Source organism: Camponotus vicinus, unplaced genomic scaffold (genome assembly GCF_025532165.1).
Source record: "Camponotus vicinus isolate PSW18456_S1 unplaced genomic scaffold, iyCamVici1.0 SCAF_4, whole genome shotgun sequence".
NCBI classification, from domain to species: Eukaryota; Metazoa; Arthropoda; class Insecta; order Hymenoptera; family Formicidae; genus Camponotus; species Camponotus vicinus.
In genome coordinates this window covers 10,987,224-11,007,274 of record NW_028141976.1, presented here as the reverse complement: position 1 = coordinate 11,007,274, position 20,051 = coordinate 10,987,224, and the positions used below count along the sequence as shown (strand labels likewise).

The 20,051-nt window shown below is 33.3% G+C and overlaps 2 protein-coding genes across 2 annotated transcripts; both read left to right on the top strand.

Moving 5' to 3' along the window:
• The first annotated feature begins 8,987 nt into the window (after window positions 1-8,987).
• LOC145970613 (uncharacterized) lies at window positions 8,988-10,006 on the top strand. The gene is made up of 3 exons (XM_083097493.1): window positions 8,988-9,112; window positions 9,495-9,728; window positions 9,813-10,006. Exons 2-3 carry the CDS (start codon window positions 9,584-9,586, stop codon window positions 10,004-10,006), a joined length of 339 nt encoding a protein of 112 aa, XP_082953619.1. The 5' UTR covers window positions 8,988-9,112; window positions 9,495-9,583.
• Window positions 10,007-13,197: 3,191 nt separating this feature from the next.
• LOC145971229 (uncharacterized) lies at window positions 13,198-19,427 on the top strand. Its single transcript, XM_083098672.1, has 3 exons — window positions 13,198-13,712; window positions 15,798-15,970; window positions 16,687-19,427. The coding sequence occupies exons 1-3, from the start codon at window positions 13,596-13,598 to the stop codon at window positions 16,811-16,813; spliced, it is 417 nt and encodes a 138-aa protein (XP_082954798.1). The 5' UTR covers window positions 13,198-13,595; the 3' UTR covers window positions 16,814-19,427.
• Window positions 19,428-20,051: the final 624 nt, after the last annotated feature.

Genomic DNA, 20,051 nt, shown 5'->3' with positions numbered 1-20,051 from the left:
ATTACTAGGGTACTTGTATCATTAGATTAATCAAGTACTTCGAGGCATTTGATTGATTAATTGGGGCAAAAAATCTTGTGCTTTAAAACTAAAATAGCGGGATGTACTTTATATTATTTACATTATTAATGTATTATTTATATAACTCAGATTCAAAAGTCATTTTCGATCGAATATATGTTCATGGCAAATTGAATTTAATCTGCTTCATTCGGGCGCTACCGCTATGTCTATGGCGACATGTAAAATAGCACATGCTTGTGTGAACAGCGAAGTACGTGAGGCACTTCACGTAGCAGATTTAAAAACTCAAGTTTTATCTCGAAGGATGAGACAGTTTTTCTTGGAAAAACTGTATCAAGAAGAAAAGATAGTGACACTTCATTGATACAAAAGCACTGAGAGAGAAAAAATTCCGCTTATCTTTATTGTGACATGTAGCAGTCTCTTTTGAGAAATCTACTGATTCCCTCACCGAAGTAAAGTTACAAGAAGTATCCAGATAGTTCATGATATTTTAAAAGATAATAAAAGAGACATATATATATATATATATATATATATATATATATATTTTACAACAATCAATTTTACTCCATATTTTCGAAGAAAAGATTTGATGTATCTTTTTTTATTTATTTTTGATGGGACTAAAATGTAACACAAATCTTTTTATGAATATTTTAGATAAGTATTTTTTATATATAAAATACATTTTTTTAATTATAATTCACATGTATAGAATAATAAATGTAAAACTTTTCCGATTTTCTACTTGCCATTAGTAAAATATTCATACAAAAAAAATAAATAATCCGATACATATTTCTTTATACCATCAAATTAATCAATATCAAACTCATTCATTTAAATAAAATTATTGTATATCGGCTATAAATACTTGTTATATTGAGATTTTTGCGAATAATTATTTACGGAGTAAAATAACGAGAAGATTGATATAAAAAAAGGGATAACAATGAAGTTTAATTCTTCTGTTCGTCTTTTTTATAAGCGGATTTTTGTCTTCCATTTTATTTTATTTTTTCGTTTTTAATAATCTCTTCTTTCGAATGTGAGCGCAAAATTAAATCGATACGTGCAAAGAAATTGTAGTGTGAATTTGTTCTCTCGTACAATTGTATCTATTGCGCAACGCAAGGCACCTCGACTCTGGCAAGGTACTGGCGACTGCCAAGAAAACCGAAAACGTCAACTAGTTCTTCCCGTCTTCTTGGAAAATCGTCTGGCTACGTGGTAGATATTTGCGGACGAGACGCATACGGTAACGGACAGTAAACTATATCGCGTCCAAAAACCGCACGATTTTCCCGAAAGAATATCCTTTCCGGAAAGGACGAGAGCCGAGGTCTAAAAAAACCGACATGTCAGGCGCCCCTTAATAAATGCGTCTTTCAAGATCATCGTACGACAATCTCGAAATTATTTGGTTGAACCATTTTGTCGACCGAACATGTGATTTAATTTTATTTAACGAAACTTATATTATTGAAAAGAGAAATTAAATGTTATATTAAACTATTTTATTTGCATGCATAGAAAAAAAGGACATTCTTGTTTTGAAAATATATTTAGTTTTAACATGGAAATCTTGAAATGAGATTATATTGCGTTAATTAAAGAAAAATATAATTGCTTGAATAATTGCTTACTTGAATGAAGCCATTTTATATAGTTCAATCAAGAAAAATATATTCTTATAATTTAAGATTTAATTTTCTCGAATGGAAAAGAAATAATGTTAGATAGAAAATAACATTTTAATCAAAGATTATAATTTTCTTAAAACAGAATTAAATAATTATATTTTCTTGAGATGACAATTACAATATTGAAATAAGACTATAATATTGTTGAAATTTAAAATTATTAAATTCTTCTAAGAAGATTATAAATTGTTCCGTATATACGAAACAATGAACGCGTTAGTTTAAGTATATAAGTTTTGATTTAACACTTATTTTTTTTCTGTGTGGAATTGCTGTATATTAAAAGATTTATTTGTCACATCCAAACTTAGAGAGATATATAGTTGATTCGACCAAATTTTATCTCGTTTAAAATCCGAGGGGCTCTCGGCGCATTTGACGCAACTACAATTTATGAAGGCAAAGGGAAGGCCAAGGAAAATATACAACAATTATTTCGACATTGAAAAGAGCCTTCTGCGAAAAGAGAGCTAATGACTCTTACGACGATAAATTGCTTGCATTCCTTTAATGGTACTTGACGAAAAGGTCGACTCTCTCGACTCAATCGCTCTCGTTTAGATTCGATTTCGTGTATCAGCATCCGCGATTGACGTAGACCGCATCGATAATTGTGAGAGTGACGTTGTAACGTCTTAACCCGATTCCTTGACCCGAAGACGCAACTAGTTCCGATCGGCTCGCCGAATACAAGGAAGCTGTTTAATCACGCGCCCGAGCCATCTCGATAAATTTCTTCTTGTTATTCGTTGAATGACGTTGACAACGAATGACGTTGACGTCATCAGGCTCCGTTGATAGTTAACGTATCGTGTCGAGGGGCAAGTTGAAATTTTCCTAGGGTTCCTAGATTCACGTGATCGGTCGTAAGAACCCGGGTCCCGTCCCGGTCGCTCGTGTAGCGTGATGCCGCGTCATCACGATTCTTTTCTACGCCTCGTGTCACGTCGCATCCGTCACGCTACCTAACGCACGTGCGTGGGCGCCCTTACGTAAACGATCGGCTCGTTTGCGCTCCGCGCGACTGCAGGAAAAACACGATGCACTGAAAAACACACGGACGACGAGAACGACGAGGCACGTCCATCACTCGTAGTCGAAAATACATTGACATTTTGAATTTCAATGTGGCATTGTCCGAGTCTTATTTCGTCTCTCTGTTAAATTCGCACACGTACTCCGCCATTCCGGAGTCTCTCGTCTCGACGTCGCAAATGACAGATGGAGAATGTATATATATATATATATATATAATTGCACGTGGAGCGAGATTTTTCGAAACGGCTGATGCGCGAGACATATCGCGTTACACTTACACATTGACGGGTAATTGATAAGACGCGATCTAATATTATATAACGATCAATCATCAGGGAATGTAATTACGTGGACGTCTCTTCTTGGAACGATGCGACTTTCGAAAAACGCGAAGCGACGATGGTGTATCATAATCGCGTTAAGATGATTAATCAGCTTAATTCAAACGATGAAAATTCCGCGAGGACTCGCATGTCCGGTATGTCGTGTTTCTTAGCAACTGGCCTGATTTATTTCTCGAAACATCACGTTAACCGCGTTTACATATCAAAATGTTTACGCGGCTTACCACGTGATCACAAGTTATATCGCGCTCATATTTAAGTTGAATCGCCGATGAGGGAAAAAAGGATAGTCGAATTTTGCGAAAAGAGTCCAAATGAGAAGCATGCGTGCAAAAATCAACACGAGTCCTTATAGCTTAAGATAGAAAAAAAGAGAATTTATTTCTGCAAGTTAAAGCGATGTAAGTAATTCTTGAAACTTTTGTAGTTTTATATACATGTGAAATAGATCCGAAAAACATGAAAAATAATTAGAATAATTTATTTATATTATATTTATATTATATTATATTTATTTATAATTATAATCCAAAATCATTTTTACTTTACTCATTTTCACAATTTTTTTGGACATGTTGAGTTTTGCGCACATGCTCTTCAAATATACTCTTCAAATATACATATGTCCACTCAAAACACATGTGGTTCGACTAAAAAAAAATTCATCATCTCGAAATGCTGACAATATGCGCAGTTATCCCTCGAAGAGGAAATGATGAAAATCTTTTTAGTCGAAACACATGTGTAAATGTGTCAAGGATCTGTCTTTTTAAATGCGAGAGAAAAGAATGAATGTTTAAAGTGAGAGAAAAAAAATCGCAATTTCTACTAAATTCCATCAAATAATAATGTCAAATGGAGCTTATTTATAATAATCTCGTATAAGTTTTTTTCTTCGGTTCGAACATTTTATGGAAAATTATGGATAATTATTTTATGGAAAATTATGAAAAAAAGGAATCTTGAAAAATAAAAGAGATCGGGAAAAAACATTATCTGCATATCATTTTACACGAAACGGAAGTTTCGTAAGATAATATTTCTCCTCTTCTTCTTCTTCTTTATAGATTTCCATCTTTTGGAACGCAGTACCACATGTTTCTCCTTATCGCATGATCGTGAAAGCAAATTCATGTCCAAAAAAAAAGGGTGGAGGAAGGGAAAAGGGGAAGGTGGACAGAGTGTGGGTGGAGGGAAAGGAGGGCTTCTCGTCCGACAAACTACTGCGTAGTTTCTCCATATCATTTAGTATTCCTCTCCGAAACAAAATGACGCAATTCGGATCTCGAGAGCGATCATAAGCCACGGCTTCTTCCCACACCCTCTCCGCCAGTTCTTTCCTCCCGACCTTTTCCTTCCCGCGAGGAATACCATGCGCCCGACGAATGTTTTTAGTTACCTCCTCCCTCTCTCCCTCTTTCTAGTCATCATTTTCATCTCCCATATAGCGTCCTGAAAATATATTGCGTCATCCCTCGTCTATGATCGCCTCACGGAAGCTTGACCGATTCGGGAGGAGCCTCGTATGTTTTATTCAAAGAAAGAAACTCACACTGAGAAAAAAATCTGGTCGCATTAATTAGAATCTGTTAGATTCAACCAGTATGTCTGTTGAAAAATGGACGAACCAGAATTCTTGTAGGAATTACCAGATGAATCTGATTAATTTCTTCCTGTTAAATTTACAAAATTTTCTGGTTAATAATACTAAACTCACCAGCAAGCACCAAGTCGTCTAAAATTTTTTTTTTAAATATGTATACATATTTATACATATTTACCACACAATTGTAACAAAAATATAAAACATAAAGAAAAGCTGTAACAGAGAAACATATCGAGCATATATACATATATATATCTATCGATATATGCTCGATATGTTTCTCTGTTACAGCTTTTCTTTATGTTTTATATATATATATATATATATATATATATATATATATATAAAGAGTAGAAAGTAAGAGAGAAACATATCTAGCATATATCGAGATATATATATATATATATATATATATATATATATCTCGATATATGCTCGATATGTTTCTCTCTTACAGCTTTTCTTTATGTTATATATGTATACACACACACGTTTTGCGATAATTTAATATTATTAATTTTTTTATATATCTAAAATAATAAAAAAATAAAAATATAAGTGGCGACTTTCCACACCACCCATGAGGTATCACCAATGGCGCGTTAAGTTTTTTATGTAGACCTTCGCCTGGAGCCCTATTATACCACATTGCATTATTTTGTCATTTACAAGTATGGTGTCTGTTAGACAGACAAAATATTTTTTATACTTTAGTTTATTCAAGTATCTGGGTGTCTGTTATACAGACAGACACAGACACACACACACACACACACACATACAAGATGTTTTTTATATTCTTGCTTTTACAAATATGGTGTCTGTTATACAGACAAGATATATTTTATATTCTTGCTTCTTACAAGTATGGTGTCTGTTAGACAGACAAAATATTTTTTATACTTTAGTTTATTCAAGTATCTGGATGTCTGTTATACAAACAGACACACACACACACACACACACATACACAAGATGTTTTTTATATTCTTGCTTTTACAAATATGGTGTCTGTTATACAGACAAGATATATTTTATATTCTTGCTTCTTACAAGTATGGTGTCTGTTAGACAGACAAGATGTTTTTTACAAGCGTAATGTCTTTAATAAATTTATTATTGAGATGAGGGGCCAGCTATGTCAGTATCTGCAGCATGTATCCTTAAAATACTTTTATTTTTCTTAGCAGCGGGAGCATATAATTTGTCCGCTGACATAAGAGATAAATGCTTTTTGTCAATTTTCATTTTTATAGCTGTTTCGCCCCTCGTTTTTAATGCCGATTTAAATACACAAATAGCATTAACAGTAGTTGACGAAAACTTGTTACGGTTTTTCGTTTTTAAATTATTTAAAAAAGAAAACATTCTTTCAGGATCGGCATTTGAATTTGGAAGAGATCTTATAGTACTTATAACATTTGTTAAATTAGGATATTTAGTAAAATTATTGTGTCGATTTTGTAAAATTTGTTTCCACATGCTGTCGAAATTTAATTTAGAAAAGCTTTGTTTTTCTTCCGTTGTAAAATCTAATGGTAAAGCAATCCATTCTTTTTTTAAACCATTTTCATCAAAACCGCCCATAGTTTTAGCCATAAAAGAAACATCATTGAATGATGTTTCTCTATTATTATCAAATAAAGTTATGTATGGTCGAAAAACTTGTAACTTTGATAAGAACATGTTATTTATAGGTAATCTTTTACGAATTTCTTCCGCAGCAGTCACATAAAATGTTAAACAGTTCTCTTGAATAATTCTAACTATGTTTATGTGACCTTTAAGTGTTAATTCGTTTAGATATTCTTCACATTCTGATCCCAAAATAATTTCATTTATAACTTTTTGATTTTCTTTTAGTGAGAGTATAATATTTGTAGAAAATGGTTTTAAATATTCTTCTTTTAAAAAATTTCGACAGATTTGGAAAAGAAAGTTTCTAGATTTTGGATATAATAAATGAATCCTTGTTTCTAATGCTTGAAAGAATGCATTAAATGCATTAAAGAAATTTAAAACGTATTTTAAAAACAGGAAATAAGCTTTCATCTCTACGTTGTCCATCATAGACAATAGATATTCTCCAGAATTTGTTTTTTCACTCACAACCATTTCAGTAAGAAAGTATTTAATTGTATCCCAAGATTCAAGAAGCATTTCGATGCATAAATAGTGCGAAAGCCAGCGTGTATCACATAATTTCAATATTTTGCGACTTGTTTCTTGGAAACACTCATAAAATTCCCGAAAAATAGCTGTACTCTCTAAAAGTGAATCAGTGTATTATCACTGAAAAACAGTAAATAGTCACTTATTACAACAGTTATAAGTACAGCACTGTAAATCAGTGATATTTTATTGAAAGAATCAGTTAATAATTTTGACTGTTTCAATCAGTAATATTTCTCAATATTAGTAATATTTCTTTCGTTATTATCAGTAATATTAAACTACAATTCATCTCTCTATCTATTTCATAGAAACTTAAAAATTTTATTTATATTTACTAAATATTTATTATATTAAAAATTTTATTTTATTTATATATATTACATGCATATTGAACTTGTTATTTTAAATAGATAACGAACGAATAATTTTCATTAGGTCGCCAGATATTTATTTGTCCGACTTATAAAGATCGATTTAATATCTGAAGCCTCTCTATTGAGATTGTATCAGAAATTAAATCGAAGTAATACTTCTAATTTTAAATGTCGCTCTTTGCAAACTTCATATAATTCTTATGACTAAAATTAAATACGAGAGAGATAGCGATCGTAGCGGTAAACGAACGAACTAGCGATTACTGGTTTTACAGTAAAATTTACTGGTTTTACAGTGAATTTTATTTTAACTGACCATAATCAGTGAGATATAAGATAAAATAACAAAAAAGTAAGCGTTTCCACTGAAGATCAGTAAAATACTCACTGATTCTCAGTGAAATCTTATTTTACTGTTTAAATTAGTGATATTTTCACTGATTCACTTTTAGAGAGTACGTTTTGGACTGCTATTGAGATAAGTAGCAATTTCTTTTAGAAATTCTTCGCAATATGCAGGCATTTTAGAACAAGCAGCATGCGCTGCTAATGCAGAAGAATGGCATGGGCATGAAAATGTTAATAAATGTGGACATATTTCTTCCAATTTTTTTTTAAACAATAAATGTTTTCCTGTCATAACAGATGCATTATCGCATGATAAGGCTACGATATTTAAAAACGGTATCTGTAATTTCCACATTTCACATTTAAATGCCTCAAACAACTTTTCTGCACTTGAATCTTTGGCATCAATATCGATTAATTTAACTAATTGTGAGCGAATATCTAATGTCTCTGGATCAACATATCGAACAAGAAAAGTCATCCATTTATTATTTGTTACATCAGATGTTTCGTCAATAAAAGTTGTAAATTTTGTATTTTGACACGATCTGTTTCGACCGGGCACAAAACATTTGTAATAATGTTTTTACATTTTGTTCGGCTCATGCTCATGCTTTTTAACACATTAGGATCTTCTCCTATATGTTGAAAAAAATTGAGGATTTCTTTTGCAGTTTGATGCGAAATATTTTTATCAGCAATTAATGCAGCATACCGAATTTCTGCTATTTTCTTTCGCTCTTCAAACGACAAAAGTGAATCATCCACTACGTTTACATTTTCGTTCGTATTCTTTGTTTCTGTTTTAATTTTACATATTTCTATATGTGCTTTGGATTCTGCGTGACGATAAATTTTCGACAAATCAGCAACCATGGATTTATCACAAAATGAACAAAAAAATAAATTTACGTCATGTGACACTTTGCGTAGCCATGGCTTAAATAATTCAATATCTAGCCATTGTTCTCTAAATTTACATTTTTCTGATGTTTTTTTATCTGAATTGTTATTATTATCAGTATTTAAAGATGAAGTATTTTTTTTTAATATTATTTTTATGACTCGCAGAATTCGCATGTCTCAAAACATGTGTATTGCACGAAATATTTTTATTACATATTGTACAATGATACAAGCTCTCATCAAAAGATACTTTGCGTATCCAACATTTAATTCGCTCATCATTGAGCCAATACTCTGAAAAGCTTCGCTTAGATTTTTTTTTTAATTCATCGCACATTTTTATGAAATAAAAAGTAGACCGAAACAAAGAATTAAAGAAGAGTGAATAAAAGAAGATAAAGAGTCAAAAGGATAAAGATATATAGAAATTTTAAATAATAACTCACAATCGGGATCGTGATAGTCTCTCGAACACCAAGGTTTCACAAGGCACGTATATAAACAAATGAATAAATGCCGAGTGTGCCTCATTCTCAGTACACGAAAGGACGGCGATAAACGGATTTGGACTGAACGTCAACATAATGGCTCGTAAGTAAATCATTATATATTTGTACACGGTAAAAAACATTTTGTATTTCTGTAGATTTTTCTTGTGTAGAAATTTTTGTGTTAAATTTTTAACATATTCTTATGTTAATGTAACAATATTGTCGTTGTGTTATTTTGATTTTTCTGCATTGAGTTAATATTCACCGTTTCTAAGAGTTAAAACAACACAATAACGTTCAAATGTTACATTTTTGTGTTAATTTTTTACATATTACTTGTGTTATTTATTTACATATTTGCCTTTTGTTAAATTAACATTAAAATTAGTGAATAAATTGGGACATGTTAAATTTAACACAAAATGTTTTACTGTATAAAAAAATACTAAGAAACTCATCTTTTTAATTTTTCTAAATTTTAGAGAAAATCAATGCAGAAATGGGCGCGCTCACTCTCCAAGAGCCAAATATGCAGCAGCTGATGCAACAATTGTTGCATTAGCAACAATTGATGCATCAGCAGCTGCAATTATACATGCAGCAACAGCAGCAGCAACAACAGCAGCAGCCGCCGCAGCCGCCGCAGCCGCCGCAGCCGCCGCAACCGCCGCAACCGCCGCAGCAGCACCAGGAACAACAGGCGCAGCAGCAAAATAGTATATTATTTTTTTATATATTTAAATTATATTTTATCAAATTATATATATATATGCATCATTATAATTTATTTTATTTTTCAGAAAACAACTCAAAAAAAAGAGGAGGCGGCCAGTCCCGTGCCCGGCGGAACCAGGGCACCAGGGACACCAGGGGCGGATGGGGCGTCGCCCGAAATAGTCAAGGCAGCCGAGGCCGAAGAGGCGGACGAGGCCGAGGAGGCGGCCGAGGCCGAGGAGGCGGCCCGACTATTATTAAAAATTATTACTACTATTAATTATTAAATAAAGAACAAAAAATAATTCAGGGAGTATTTATTTTTACTTTCCCATACTTTCTTCCTTTATCCTTTTTTCCTTCTAAAATATGATATAAAACAATGTGGTATAATAGGGCTTCAGGCGAAGGTCCACATGAAAAACCTAACGCGCCATTGGTGATACCTCATGGGTGGTGTGGAAAGTCGCCACTTATATTTTTATTTTTTTATTATTTTAGATATATAAAAAAATTAATAATATTAAATATATCGCAAAACGTGTGTGTGTATACATATATAACATAAAGAAAAGCTGTAAGAGAGAAACATATCGAGCATATATCGAGATATATATATAAAACATAAAGAAAAGCTGTAACAGAGAAACATATCGAGCATATATCGAGATATTGAGGAGCGAGCAGCGTCCCGCGTCGCGCGTCGCCCGTCGCTTTCGTTGCCTGCTTGGTAAGAAAGAGACAGAAAACTGTATTCTGTCCTCTTCTTCTATCCGAAGCTCGCCGAAGCGCCGAGCTCACACGTACGCTTACGCTCACATCTCCGTTACCCTCTCCACTACGCGTGGCATGTTGCTTGCGGAGAAGATCTTGCATCCCTGATTACTGCTCGTAAGAGAAAAAGAATATACTTTGGATTTAATGTTAATTCTAATTCTTTATATACATTTCATGGCAAATATTGAATACGAGTTAAGTTAAGAGTGGCTCGCCGCCTAGCGGCAAGCAAAGAAATTAATGTAACAAGAAATTTTATAGATCCAACCATAAAATACTAACCAAATCCTTATAGTAAAATCTATTAAACGTTCTAGTTATAAAAAATCGATCATGATAACTAGAAATTCTTGTTTGATTTAACCAAAATGTCTTCAATCATATACGTCTTGTTGGTACAATCAAACGATTTTTCTCAGTGCAAGAGAAGAAAAAAACAAACGTCATCATCAATCTAGGTATGACAGCGACGAGCCGAGGCGGAGATCGTATAGCACATTGTGATCGCGTATATGAAGGAATCCCGACGTAAGCGGCAGGAGGCCCCGCGATTGGCCGAGAGCTTGACGGGCCCCCGTCGAGCCCACAAGACTTCTATATAATACACTACACTACGAATTACTTATATACTAGTCGTATATTCGTGTCCCGAAAAAAAATAAGCTTATGAAGAATGTTATTGTAATAACATGTTATGTCATGTCATGTTATGTTATGTTTGTACATGTTATGCTTGTTATGTTTATTGTAATTTTACATCAAATTTATTTTACATTAATTCAATTCATCCGCAAATATTTTATAACTTAACTTCTATGCTAGCAGAAAGCCACATTCCATGTCAGCTTATTTGACGCATACGCTAGTTTTGGACATAAAAGTTGGGTACATCTCACAGACAGGAGCTCGCAGTCTAGTTGTATTGTATAGAAGTCTGTGCTCTCGAGGGAGAGACACATGTATGTACGAGAAGCTATATCGACACGAGCCGCGATTCTCGACGAAGGCGATCGAGGATCGCGCCGAGGATGGCTAGATGTTCTAGATCCATTGCGGCTCGTACGGCACGTCCGAGAGCGTGACCTATGACGAATACGCACGGACTACGTCCGTCGATTGGGTGAATTAAAAGAATGGGGAAAATTGTCAACGATGAGGAAATTTGTTTGTGCTTTACAGAACTGGGGGTTAAGTTCATTACTACTGAAAAATATCTTAATAACGACGATTGCTTTAATGTCGAGGAGGTAATGGTCTTTTCCCGAACGGAGATCGACGAGGATTCTACTTCGACAAATTATAAGCTCTCGAGTGCGCGCAGAATTTTATTCCTCCCGTTAATTTTAAGCGAAATTTAATCGGGAGAAATTTCGATTCGACTTTTATTTATTTCGTTATAATCTTTGAGATCGAAAAAAAATTAATAAAACGACAGTATAAAAATAAAATGATATTTGCATGACGTACTTTTCGCCAAATTGTCAATTTTGCCAGAAAATGCGCTGCTAGATTCGTTAAAAATTTTATCATTGAAATATTTTTTTTAGGAGAGATGTAGGGGGATGAACTCTGCTTCATCTATTTTATATATCGTTAATACATATTGTTGAAATTTATCACTGGCAAGCAAAAACTATCCATACAAAAAGAGAAAACAGATTCCGCTATTTAAATTTTACCATATTTCAATATCTTCAGAAAAATTCTTCGTGTATTTTCTATTCCAGATACCGATCTATGTCCACACAGTTTAATCATGTGCTAGCTGATTGCTTTCCAACTAATATTACATCAGACAGCACGCATTTTGGGAATGACTCTATGCTTCTATCGTCGCACATCTTTCTCTTTATCTTCTTCTCCTTCTTTCTCTGTCTACTATTTATTTGAGTGGCACGCATTAAATTACATAAAGTGCATATTAAATAATCCCGAAAGCTTCAAAATTTTCTTTTAATCCTCATAGATCCCATACTTTTTTTGCTTTATTCCTGGTCACATATGATCGCAACGTCTTGTCGCAGTTTTAGCCCACCTCAAAGTACTTGAAAAAAATCTGAAAATTATATATATTCCTTGATATCTAGAGAATGATCGTAAAACAAAAGTTGGAAAATAAATTTTAAACATTTTCTTTATTAAGATCCCTTCGGGATTTCTACCGTTGAAACATCGATAGGGTCGAAATGACCTATATGCGACCAGGATAAGGGTTAATAATCGTGGAGAAATGAGACAAATTTTCTTCGCCACTTCGATCTTACATCGAAAAAATCGACGGGGAAACTTTGACGAGACCGCGCTGGTGGCGCCGAGAGTAAACACCTTGTTTTCCCTACCACCGAGACACGTGCTCCACACGCGTGCACCCACGAGATCTATCGATCTCGTTGGCGAACGCGAAGAATCAACGGACGGAAGAGATCGCGCAGTTAGAGCCGCCTTATATTACACATACATTCCTTGTTATTGTTGTTATTATTATTATTATTATATCGCTAAGCCCCCTCTCTTCTTCTCTCTCGATCTCGCGTTCTCCGTTTCTCTTCCTCTCTCCCTGTTTCCGTGCCTAAATCTTTCTTCCTCTCCCCCTCCCCCCCCCACACCCGCCCCTTCCTTTCCGTCAGCGAGCGATACTCTGGCAGCTAGCTCAGCCTATATAAACCCCGGCGACTCGAAAGCACCTCACTCTATACGAGAAGACAGTCTATGTTCGAGGTCTCGTGGCGCGTGCAGAATAACACGCGTGATATTAACTCGATCGTTGAGAGAGAGGACGACGGTACATCTTGAATAAAAGGGGAGGAAAGCGACATATATACTTTTCTCGTTCTATATTCTCGAGATCGCTGATTCGAATCGCGAATTCGGCGCGAAGCTGTCAGTGCTCCCTGGAAGACGAGACCGCGACGCGAAGCACTCTACTGTTCTCCGCTCTCGAAGCGTCACGGTACCGGATCCCGCCTGTGCGCGAGGATCTCCGCCGCATCGCGAGGGGTGGGCAAGCGCGGGTCGAGTCGCGAAAGAGGAAAGGAACGATTTCCCGGAGGAGGACGAGGAGAGCCTGAAGACCGTCGTCGGCAACCACGCGAATGAAAATGTTGAACCCGAGTCGAAGCTACTACAGCGCGAGCCTAATTGTCATTATCATGCTCATGATCACCGTGTACTATCCAGTTTTAATTGACACGGCGGTGGTCCGTTCCGAGGTAAGATTCGATCGAATGTATAAATAAAAGAAGGAAAAAACCACAAGTAAATCCAATTAAAAAAATTCATGAGAGAGAGAGAGAGAGGACTGTTGGCAAAAAGATGATTCGTTTGAGCGGAAGTCGTTTTGTGGTCACGTTTTGTGCGTCTCTATGAATAATGTATTTTATGAAAAAATGCAGGAAGAAAACGCGGACCGTTTTTTATGTAGAGATTCCGATGACGTATGTATAACATCGCGACACACGTATCTCGCACACGAAGTGACAAATATGAATATATTGTAATTTTTTTTAACTCTATTCCTCGAGATTTCTCGCTTATCACTCATCGAGAAAATTGAATTTAAACTCGATTTAAATCACGATTTTAGCGATTGATGCTTATTAAACATATACATATAACGTACATTCGAGAGTACAAGGTCTCCCGGTTATTTATCGAAACGTCGCTGGCGTGCTCGAGTAGCTTCATTCATGAATCGGCCCTCACTCGAGACTTACGGTCCTTTCAAGAATACCAGATAATCGCCGCATTTTTTCCATTTATCATGTAAAAACTATTCGATACAAATTAAATTCTGATTGTGTATATGTGTGTGTGTGTGTGTGTGTGTGTGAATCATTATATATATTCACTAAAATTAAATATATCCTTTATTGATTTCGATGGCTTACTATCCTTTTAATCGCGATTTATATAAATATTAATAATTATATATAATTATTTATTATATATTATAATTATAATTATGATTATTAATATAAATATTAATAATCTATGTATATATAAATTATTAATAATTATATAAATCGTGACTAAAAGAATAGTAAGCCATCAAATTATAAATAATATATGTATGTGTGTGTTGCGATTGGCTATTGAATCGCAACAAGAGTTTCGCAAATCGCGGCGATTCTTCATTCATGAGTAGCGTTTGCATCAATTACTCCCGTTAAGACTCCGATTAAAATGTTATTATCGACGTATTATCTCTCTCCAATGCTCTTTTCTCTTTCCAATCGAAACTAGCTCGTATATTGCTAGAAATGCAGAAAATTTTGCGAAAATATTCGACATTTTTAATTCAAAATTTATCGATAACAACGAAATTAAAGTTTCTAATAATAATAATAATTGCGTATATAAAATTAATTGTGGCTTATCGTGTACGCGGATTTATTTAGTAATCATTTTATATAACAGAATTGTTAACCTTACAAAATATATTATATTTAAAATTTATATATATATATATATATATATATATATATATATATAACAATTTGATAATTGATATGTATATATTAATTTTAGATATCATTTTCAGATTTAGAACGATGTAGTAAAATATTATATACGAGAAAAAATATTTTATCACCACGTTTTTTATTCCAAAAGAGATAAAAAGATGATGATAAAATATTTTCGTATCTAATAAAATTATTTATCAAATATATATATATATATATATATATATATATATATATATCGGGTAAGTAATTTGATTAAACACAAAAGAAGAATATTTTATATCACCACCTTTTTATCTCTTTTGAGATTTTGTGTAAAGATTCTTACACAACTTATGTAAACATTTCTTTGAATTTTTTTATTGGAAAAAGATCAGTAGATCTGTTTGGTAACGCTGTCTCATCCGCTGCTTCTTTCTCTCTCGGAGACTCTTCCTATCTTCTGTAGACATTGCAAAGTTTGCAATTTATAAAAAATAAATGCAGCCCATGTAAAAATTTTTAACAAAAAGAAAAGATACTTTCTTAATCGATACATGATGGTCGGTGATTTATCCAATCGTTAAATAAATCCCATTAAAATACCAGCAGTATATTTTTATTATATAATCGCATGAAATATTTTTGATTATTATATAATGGAAAAAAATAAATACGTTTCATTCAACTTTGTTTTCAAGCGTTAAATGTTTAGTCGAGAATTGGTGCTTCGCGTTCTTCGTGTAACGACAGTTACTAAACTGGAATTGAAATAAAAAAGCGAATTATGTATATGTGTGTTAAATGGGGAAATTAATAGATAGAAGACAATTTCGAGGAACTTGTTTACAGAAATTGGATCATCAGCTTATAAAGCAGTTTGGTCCTAGGAACGTAAGAATCTCACGAGCCATAGAGAACAACGATAAGGAAGATGTGCCGAAACGATATTGTTATAATGCGGCTTGTGGATGGGCAGTCTATGAGAGAGATTTACGCTCCATCGAATATTACATGAGAAACACGTAAGTAAACTGCCCATTATTAATTACGATAATACTAAAGATATTCATTTATATGAAACTGTTTTTACGAGAAGGAATTAAAAGTTCTATTATTTAGAGGTCCAAGGAGTTACGTGCCCAATTTTATTTTATTCCACAAATTAAAGTTATGAAATTTTATTTTATTTTAAAATAAAATATTAAGAAAGAGCTATGAAATTTAATTAGCATTTTTAAATAATAATTAATATCATAATATGATATGTGCATTTATTAATATTTTATGTTCAAAAATTGTGAAAATATAAAACAACCATGATTAATTGTACAATATTATTTATCTGAATGAAAAATATGGAAATAAGTAAATGTTTTAAGAAAGACAAAAATAATTTGTATGTAACTAGATTTAATCATATTTGTCTTATCCACTTTTTAAAAACGCGATAACCATAAATATTTAATTACTGAGAAAAAAAAATGAAACAATCGTATCAGGAAACTATTGATTTAATAAATCAATCAGTATTCAAACTACAAATTTTGAAAATTTTCACGAAAAATGCCGAATTAACTCCAATTAATTAAGATTAATTTCGGACATTAATTTCAGTTACTTTCATTTATATCAGTTATACGTAAGAATCACGTAGGGAAATAACGCGGGCGGAAAGAATTTTCGATGAGCATTGGAAATGCTTAATCGTTTCTGATGGATTCCCCCGCTTGATTTCCAGCTGCGAATGTCCTGACAGCTACAAGTGCGTGCGCGTCGGCGACGACCTGTCCGCAAGCGCGTATGTGTACCGCTGCCGTGAGAACATAACGGCGGATGACATCCTGTTCTCGGAGGACGCCAACTGAGAGACGAAGCCGGTGGCACCGTCGCGGAGCATCCTCGCGTGGTCACGCCAACTTGAGATTACCGTGTAACGGCTTTACGAACCATCACCGCCGGGCTCCTCCACGTAATTAATCCGCGTAATCCCTTTATAATGCTAATGTAAGATTAAAGAGATCCTGACTAAATAAGAGTCTGGACGCGCGGGTGATTTGTCAAAAGAAACGGGAATGGCGAAACTAGTAAAAAGTTGTTGCATTTGATGCCATTTAATAAGTATTTAACAAGTAACATTAACAAACAGACATTTTTTGTATATTTAAGAAATTTTTATATATTTCTTCAAACCTCTTTATAAGGTTACAATTTTTTTTATAGAAATATTAATAGAAAAAAGCTGAACAAAATATTTAATAGTATAAATATTCAGATATTTAAATTTAAAATTTGCTATAAAACTATATTCTTATATCTATATTTGCTTATTCTTTTTTTATAAATAAATAAATCATTAAATAAAATAAACAAATGTCTAGAAATATATTAATAAAATTGTAAAAGATTTTTATCAATTATATAAAATAATTTTGCAATTATATAAATTTATAAAAATTGCAAAGAAACAATGTATAATATTAAACTAACCCTGAAAGTTTATATGAATTAACAAATAAATTTAGTAAAGAAGGTCTTTAATTTTCACTCACTATCGAAGTCTGACGAATAAAATTAAAAATAAATTCAGCCACTATTTTCGTTGCGAGTGTCCAGACACTTATTAGAGGGTCTCTAAAAGCGTTTCTACCCGCCATCTGATAAGCTCCTGGCTCCTCGCCAGTTCGAGGATCAATCGAATGACCACCGGGTTCCTCCGCTATTATCAAAGTTCGAATTACTTACGAGTGCAAACGGAGCGCCATCGTTAGGCGCGACAGGTACATATATAGTTAATTCCCATTTGGACTAACAATCTTACAGGTGAGAAGGGAATGAGCGATATACAGAGTATATGTATGCATTTTAGCCTCCGATACAAATTTCCAGTTTTTAAGCTCGCTCGATTTATCGTCACCGCCCATACAGCGCAATATTGCAGCAATATTGTTGCAATGTTCTGCACTGTATGGACAATATCGTGAATCCCGATGAATCCGAGCGATAGCTAAAGAGTCTCGTTTAACACACGCACACACGAATCGTTTTCATTAATCTTCAATCTTTATAATTTTTCCATCTTTACTTGCACTGTCGCGATATACTTCAAATTTCATGCTCATTCATTGATTCGTCTCTCTCTCTTACTGAATATTTCATATAAATAATTAGCGATAAATGTTTAATTAGTTGGTAATAAAATACACATCGGGCAGGAAAATAAGACATTAACTAGACGAAAGAAAAGAAATTTGGTATACGTTTTCCCAGACATATTGATCAATAATCATTTGAGCAACAATCGTACGATCTAAATGTTAAGAAATCCGATGTCTCCTCCTCCATCATTTATATAGGATATAAGATCTAGATATAGATCGAATAATTCTAGAAATCTAGGCTAACGAACTAGTTTAATTATGTTACGATATTATTGATTACACTCAAAAAAAGAAATGACAATCGAAAAATTAACGCCGATCGCTATAATTTGTTAGCAAATCAATTCAAGGACATTCAATTCATAAGCGTGTAAGCGCATTAAAAAAATTGCAATTATCTGAATTTACTCCAATTATTAACTTATATTCGATATGTAAAATTATACGTATGCGTATGTATAAATGTAGAAATAGGGCCTTTGCAAAGAGCGAACCATGTCCTTACACATTTGTACTTAATCGAAGGAGTTGTTACGAAATAATCAAAGAAAGAAAATATTCTTCCTTCTCGTACAATAATGGATCATTTACGAGAAATTTTAATTTTGCGATCGCCCGTATCCATTACTTAACTATCATGCGAGTATCGATATAAATATGAGCGTAAGTCGTTTTTATCCGTGACCTTTTGCTTTAATCGCACGGATAAAGTTGTCGAACTGTCGACCACAAAATTGCGAATAAAGCAGATCGTGCATAAAACGCATATACTGTATGTGTAAGCATCGCGTAATCTTTCATAAAGTCGGTAAGGAGGGGAAGAAAATGTGGACCGAGTCAATTGAAAAGCAGTGTGTCAATAATTCGCGCGAGGCATATAATATATTTCAAGTCGCGAAAATAATTTCTTTTAAAGTTATAGCTATCAAAAATCACCGTAATAATTTGGTCGATAGATTACGTTAGAAACACGCAAACTCGATTGCCATGAAACTATAGTAGTGGTACCGGTTTCATTCCGAATTAATCTTGACATTTTCAATACACACGCTCTGAAAAGAATGAGACACTACACGTTTTTTTCCCAATCTGACCGAGACACAGAATATAAAAATATCTCAATATGAAATATGAAAATGTCTCAAGAAGATGAGCCTATAGACTAAGCCTATTCTCATATGCAATATTTCATTTGTTATGTAATATACAGGAAACGTAAATTAAGATTACGCGATTAAATATCGAGCGATATATTGTATAATAAAATATTGTCTCTAATATTTTATCACTTTTAATATAATAAAACCAAGTTGCAAGACTATTCTTCATCGCTATTTCTTTCATGCATTTCGTTTCCTCGATATTATTCCTGTAAAAAACCGATTATTTTGAGAAAAATGTTATTGCACAAATATAAAAAGGGGATAACGAAGAGAGCGCATAAGCTAAGATATGTATACATATAACAAGATACATATACATATGAAACGGGTAACAGTTGTCGACAACAAGAACATCTTCTTAATATTATAAGTTTTATTATAATATTATAATAATAATTATTTGTGTGCAAAATATATATCAACATTAAATTATCTCGAGTAGTAAAATTGCCTGTACATTTATTTTTGATATACACGTAAACTTTTAAAATTAGCAATTTTCTCGTAAAATACAGTAATATAGTCAGAAGTATAATCAGACATCGGGAAGACCGCGTTTCTCATCCCTCTCTTTCTTTCCTTCGCAATTGGTGTTAAAAAATTAATTGACCAGACAAAGTGATGTAGAAAGAATAAATGACGAAATATTCGATACAGATTAACAAGTTGAATAAATCGGGATAAGCAACAGTTGCACCGACATTTACAGCGTTTATGTATTTTAAGCACAATTGGAGTGAAAAAATATATATATATATATTTTTTTTTAATGAAGGCCACCA